Raw genomic sequence first — 7,047 nt, 5'->3', positions numbered from 1 at the left:
AAATTATGACATCGTCAAATTGATTTTGCTTCATGTTGTACACAAAGTTCCATATATATGGTTTTTTTAAATGAATATTTCTTTAAAACTCCTTTCCAATATAAAATCATAATATTTTGTAACAGAAATAAAAGAATAATGAAGTATAATGGTTTAGAAATAACATACCAGTCTGCAACAAGACCCTGAAATCAACTGGTAGAGTGGAGTGTGTTCATTGAATAATCATTCCTATGTTTTAACTCTATCAATGCTAATTTCATCCTCATATCTTAAATTGTAATACTGCTTGGGCCCCCATATGTCCCACTTAACTTAACACGATTTTCCTAATCCCAAATACTTTTTTGAGAATGTTAAATTCTGCTCAAAGATGCAACTCTTCTGCTCCTCTCCTAAGAGATATGATGGTGATAATATACCATGCTTGTGTATTTAGTATGCACACGCTACTCATGACTTGCCTAGTGCTTTTCTGAGATTGTTATGTCTTCCTTAGAATACACTCATTTTTCACAAGACACTGAGAACTTGTTATCTGCCCCATTGTCGGGCTTTACCTTAAACAATATTCATTTGACTTCAAAGACCTTTCTCTTCTCTGAACAACCTATTTTCATTACTACTTTCATCATCTGCATTATGGTTAAACAAAATCTGAAAATGTATATCATTGTAATGCATCTTAACTATTACAAATAAACTGCCTTTTGTCAAGTATGTTTTATTTTAAAAGGAATTATTGAACAAAAGAACACTGTCTTCATTTTTATATTATATTATTTACAAACATACATTTTTATCTAAATTGTACTCGTATTACTGCAAAGTCTTGGAACTTTGATAAAGTATGGCAATCTTTGTCTTGATCCTTTTATCCCAAAATGTATAACTAATATTTAATAGGGGAGTACTTTAATAACCAGTCTCAGATTATAACCTCTTCTGCTCAGTGTTCACATTATTTTTTTAATTCGTATATCTTATAGTGCAAATGCATTAAAAAAGTGATACATTTATAACGGTTATAATGAGTATTTTCATATTATTTGTGGCAATTCTAGTCAATCCTAGGAGTAGCATTAGCAGTAATTGAATATGTTCATACAACCTTCTTGAGCTTGGCACTAATTGAAAAGTCCCCACTGAGCATTGATTAAGTGTTGAGGTGTCGCTGGTCCTTTAAGAGATGTTTTGACTCCGCACGTGCTTGCCTTATAAGGGAGCCGCATCAAACGGTGACCGTTAGTTACCTCTGCTCCGCATCAAGCAGCGATATAAAACCCTGCCGGAGGAGAGGAGAACAGCTTCTCCAGACACTGAGACACGGAGGACCATCACAGAGAGCAGCTGGTTCACCATTTATAAGTTGTTCTCCAAGAAGGTTTGCAATATATGAAAGGAGAAAGAGTGGATATTTACGTCGCTCGGGATTAAGGACGGTGAGTTCTGTTTTTTTGTTGGGGGGCTGTACGTTTTTTTGGGGGGGGGGGGCTTTATGAGTTTCTTTGTTGGACCAACAAAGAGATACTACATGCCACGGTGTACCAGTTAACATTTATTTTCTCCTTAAACTATTATTTCTTCATATGTTGTCAGCTACTACTTTTGGCTTTGTATAATTAAGCGACGATAACAAAACAAAGATTGGATTGGCTGTTGAATGCCACATTCTGTTGTTTTTTTTATTTTCTTCGTTTCAACGTCGCAAAGATAGTCAATACCTGCTATGAGATGAATGGACTTCAAATGTACATGGCAATACCGTCGTTTGAGTGAAATGACAAGCATTGTCTTCGCTGTTTTTCGCTCTTTTATCATGTTTTTGTCTCAGTATCCTCCTCTGTGAGTAGGACCAGTGTCAAGATAGCTATTGTTAAAATCAGTACTTCCGGTAAGGCATTACAAAAATAAAAGCCTCATTGTGGAAACGAATTTATTTATTACAAAACCTGAATCTATAAGAGAAACTAAAGGCACCATTTCACATTTTTAATTGACTGCACTTTTAATTGTAACGTTACAGACGTGCATATTACCGTTTAGTGGGAAGTATATTCAAGTTACATGTGTTGCAGCTTTACTCTGAAAGCACATTCACCGTACTTCCTGTCTCATTGTGGCTGAATTGACGTTAATTTGGGTCAGTATCGCGAAACTGAATGACCGACAGTAACCTTAATCCACTACTAGAACAATTAAACAAAAGTATCACAAATAGCATATAATAAGTCAGTCACTCGATTAATTTTGGCATGTTATCATCATTTTGACATTTGGTCACAGTGAAAAATATGTCACTGTGTATAACAATTAACAGTAGCCTGATTTTCTTTCTTTCAAGTTACAATGTTTTTTTCTTCATAATGTGTGCTGGGTCAGCTAAGTTATGTCTTGTTTTTAGTGATTTTATCAAAGTGCATGTCTGCAGTGTTGGTGCAATGTCGACGACATACATTTGCTTTGTTTTCGTTAGTGGTTTAAAGAAGAAAACATGTATTTGTATGCATAGAATCGACGATCTATTATCATCTTTTTGGGCAAAATTGCTTTAATTTGAACAGTTTTTAATTTTTTTAATACATGTCAAGACAATGAGGGTTGAGAAAAACATCCTGTATCAATGAGGTATGACACGTGAGCGAGAGTTGATGTAAACAAGTATTATAAAGAAGGAAGGTTTCAGTGTGTGCCACTAGAGGCGCCATGGCTCTGCACCATTTGTTCTGCTCAACACTCAGCTCCACATCTCTTCTTATTTCGGCATGCGATGTGTTTTCACCACCATGTTTACCAAAAGCAGACAATTCTTGAAAGGTTAACTCTGAAGATTCTCAGATAGTTTGATTGTGGAAAACATCAGTAACATCAAGCTGATCCAAGTTCTATAAATATCAGGTTTCTTAATGGGTATCATCAACATGTAAACAGTATGTTATGTAAAAATATCGATCCCCAAATGGAGGTGGGAGAGTTTTAGTGACACAATTTATTTCAGCGGTCAGAAATGATAGCCATGAATGTATATTATTTATTCATTAATTCAAACTTCTATATAAGATTCAATACATTAATTGAGGGAGACTCTTAATTTGCAATGATGATCAAATAAATCAAACTCATGTGAAACCTCTTGTTAAAACCAAATATAAGATCAAAGGAGAGAAGAAAATAACATTAAATGTCTATCAAATGTGGGGAAAGTGTAGTTGTCCTCCCACACATTGCAGACCACTAATGTGTTCCCCTCACTCATTTTGTTTGAGATGTGCACTAGTGTATTGCAATATCCATATTTGCCACGAAAATCTTAACATGTGATTTCAAACCTGTACTGATGTGTTGAGCTTTACGCCAACTACAATATAGGCATTCAAGTTGTTTCTGGTTCAAGTTTTACTGCATATGTTGCCCTTGTTTAATCACTTGCTTTGCAATCATGTGTTAAATCAAAGGGGCAGTTGTGTATTTTGTATTCATTATCTGTTGATTGGGTGTATAAAATATCAGAAAATAGAGAAAAATGTCCAATCCAGTTTCTCAAAGTTGATGTCTTACATTTTGTTTTGTCAGTCCTAAAGCCAAATACATGTTGTTTATATATGATAGAAAACAGAGCAAAGCAGAAAATCCCCATATTTTAAAGGCTGAAAAACAGAATATTTGCATAAAAATGTAAATACTACCATAACGATGATTTGATTATCAAGATAGTCTATTGGTTGTCTAATTGTTACAGCAAGAGCATGAATTCCTCATATCTTTTTGTTTAAGAAAGTCTTTGGCAGGAATCTTTCCGATAAAGCTGTGTGTGCCGTCACTGCTGCCATTTAATCAGGTGACTCATAGAGAAAACAGATGTACCAGTTCAGCAGATACTGAACGTGGGCCGCTGCGTTGTTTGGGCATCCCAAAGGTCCTGTTGATTTTTCTTGCGAAATTTCATACAATCTGGTGGATTTACTTAATTCAGCCATTTCCATGTATTCTGCGAACATTTGTGCAATAGTGCCAACGTACTGGAATATAAACATAGATGTTTTTGTCATCTGTATTTATCATCTCTCATGTTGTCTTTTTGTCATCTGCACTGGCAATTAGTTAGATCATTCTGCAAGTGATGGTACACATTAGTTTCACCCTGTAAGTAGGCCGAGACTGCTAGGGAAGTGGTTAGACTATGTCGTTGTTATGATTGCGATTGAGAAAATGTGGTGTAAAACCATAGAAGTCTAAATTAATGATTTAATCAGGGCAGGACTTTTTCTCAACCCACAAGCAAATGATTGATGTGTCCTTGATGTTGTTTTGCTGTTGCTTTCTACGACAACCAATCAGCTTTATTCTGTATAAAGGGCATTCAATAAGATAAACAGGATTGCCTTAATCCTTTTCGAACTTGAGTTTTACCAACAACCTAAAAAAATGGCCACAAAAATTAGGCAACAGCATTAGGTTATGTAAAGCATTGTTAAGACACGTAAAAAAGCATGATGACATTAATAAATAAGCTAAGTATCTCAGTCTTGAGTGGCTGATCTGATCTGATCCCAACATACAGGATCGAAAAGCAGCATTAAAAAAATAGTTTGATAACTCCTGAATATTTTCAGTATTACGGTATTCTTTCTGGAGTCAATAACAAGTCCGGGCACCAATCCAAGGACTTTTGAATCTGCAAATAGAATAAACAAATAGGCATGTAAACTGTTTTGCCCCAGAGAGGTTTTTTTATATGAGATAAACAATGTGCCATTTATTACATCTGACAAAGGCCAGTTCCTTGCAAAACAGTGAAAAAGTGTATCAGCTTTTTCCATTAGTTGAGCAGTAGACCAACTGCTTTGGTTTAATCAGTGGGTCGTTTGAACAGAGGGGGGTTGGTGATGTTGTCTTGTAACATTTACATATAATGCAGCTTATCATGTGATTCGGAGGTGTTAACGGGGTAAAAACGGTGATGATAAAAGAATGTCCGACAACTTTGACCACTTAAAAACTTCCCACCGGCACGCACTCATCTTGTCAGTTGGAGGCTGACCTTTGGACGGATGAGTCTACATGTAGTGAAGCTGCAGTAGTTCCTCAGTTATCAGGCGACTTGGTTTGCTGAGTGCTGCTGTACTTTTGGCTGGTCTGCGTGTCAGAACTGTTTAGTCCTATAGGTAAATCCATTAGAAAGGCTTTTGTCTTTGAGTAAGGCTTTTTTGTTTCTGATGGCAGCTGTAGTTTAGTTTTAGCATTTAGCATTATTAAGCAACCAGGTCATATCTGTTGTGTTCCTGATATGGTATTTATTTTTGATAGAAGATCTATTTCTGACTGAATTTATTTTCTTATCATGGCACAATTTACAGGTTGGCACAGCTATGTTTGGTCTAAGCATGCGCTAGGTTACGGATTGCTGATGTCAGGACTTTCTGTTCTGTATTCATATTGGTTTCATGCGTCAATGTGGGATGTACGCTTTTTTTTTGTTTTCTTAACCATGTATTTTTCCACAGGAACAAAGCAGCTGTTGAGGTTTTAGTTAGCTGACTGTGTTTAATCGGTGTCCTTTTAACAGAAAGGAAAGTGTCTTTTGTTTGTCTGGTCAACGTTTGCATGGTCTGACCCTCTTTCTTTGTCTTTTTGGGTCCCAGTGAGGAGCTGGAGCGTGCTCAGTGAGGTTGGGAAGACGTCATCATGACTGTCTCCACTCAACTGGGTTTACTGCTTTGGAAAAACTTCACCTACAGACGGAGACAGACTGTAAGTAGAAGTGCTTTAAATTACTGACATATTTGTATTAATTGAAAAATATAGATATTTTCCATTCCATATGATTATTTCCCAAACCAGAGGTTTTCACTAATCCTTGCTGTTATTTTGTGAATTTTATTTTATTTATGATAAACACATAAAGCTTTTTATATATTTGTTAGTGTTATACTGGTCTCAGTATCACATACAGTATTATGCTGCCAGTCAGACTCATTAGCTTGCCTTGCATTGTGTCTTCTTTGAAGTTAGCTCTATTTATAATACAATTAGGCACAGTTTTAGGTCAGTCCCTTAAAAAAAGACTAAAAAGCTAAAATGGAGGGATATCCGTTCTTTTGAGAAATGTCCCCTGAGTGCTTTGTCCCAGTCACATTTTCAATGCACTTGACTGGGAGATGATTTTCCCAGTACCACATGACTAGTCATAAGGGCAGTACAAAGACTTTATAGATGTCTTCCCTCATAACTACGCAGTCCAAATGATGTAATTCCCCTCTCAATCAATCAATCAATCAATCAATCAATCAATCAATGTTTATTTATATAGCCCAATATCACAAATGTTACATTTGTTTCAGTGGACTTCACAGCCACTCGTTCTGAAAGCATCACAGTTTACAGATCACTGTGAGTCATTAATGATGTGATGATGACATATACAGTATGTCCAGTTACCATCATGTTCTGGTTGGTGCCCACATACTCAAAGTTATGTAAATCAAATTCACTTCCAAGCAGTAGCACAGTGGATCTTTATACATGAGGAGGCTCATCTGCATACAATTGAGCCAGCTGACCATGGCGGCTGGACATAAGTCCAATTATTTCCAACAAAAGGATACAGTGTGTACTCTAAGACAGAGTCTTTATTCTTTATCCCTGTGCTGCTTGTCTGACATGCTGTTTCAAGCTGAGACACTGGCAGCTGAAGTAGAGGGGCCATATGGAGCAGATGGACATAGTTCCTTAAACCCTGCAGACCTCCCTCTGTCTCGCTCTGTCACCCCTTATTAACCCATATACCACCCCAGACTCATTGTGGGATGGATTACTGTGTACAAAGGACAACAGCCACCTCTAAATACAGATATTTTAGAGGGCACAGAGACACACTCACAAACTGATCATGTTTTGTTTTATAAAGAAGCAGAAATTACCTTAGTTGAACTGAAACATCCCAAAACTGATGAAAACTTGTCAGTAGATGATAGTATACTAAAAGATAATTAACTCATTTGTTTTGGTACGTTTTTGTTTCCCAAAATGCTTTCTTTTATTCATTTG

The 7,047-nt window shown here is 36.4% G+C and overlaps 1 protein-coding gene across 5 annotated transcripts in view; it reads left to right on the top strand.

Moving 5' to 3' along the window:
• The first annotated feature begins 1,289 nt into the window (after window positions 1-1,289).
• The window catches only part of LOC117474799 (phospholipid-transporting ATPase ABCA1-like), a 38,362-nt gene continuing 32,604 nt past the window's right edge, over window positions 1,290-7,047 (top strand). For 4 of the 5 annotated variants that reach the window (XM_034120808.1, XM_034120806.1, XM_034120807.1 and 1 more), the window contains exons 1-2: window positions 1,290-1,442; window positions 5,643-5,751. In XM_034120808.1, coding sequence (XP_033976699.1) covers window positions 5,686-5,751 — 66 coding nt within the window. In that variant the 5' untranslated portion in view covers window positions 1,290-1,442; window positions 5,643-5,685. Of the gene's footprint in view, window positions 1,443-5,064; window positions 5,166-5,642; window positions 5,752-7,047 lie in introns of those variants that run through there. The other variant, XM_034120805.1, reaches the window with a different exon arrangement.

Source organism: Trematomus bernacchii, unplaced genomic scaffold, assembly GCF_902827165.1.
Source record: "Trematomus bernacchii unplaced genomic scaffold, fTreBer1.1, whole genome shotgun sequence".
Classification (NCBI taxonomy): Eukaryota; Metazoa; Chordata; class Actinopteri; order Perciformes; family Nototheniidae; genus Trematomus; species Trematomus bernacchii.
Note: the sequence above shows the minus strand (reverse complement) of the source record. Positions and strands in the feature narration are given on the sequence as shown.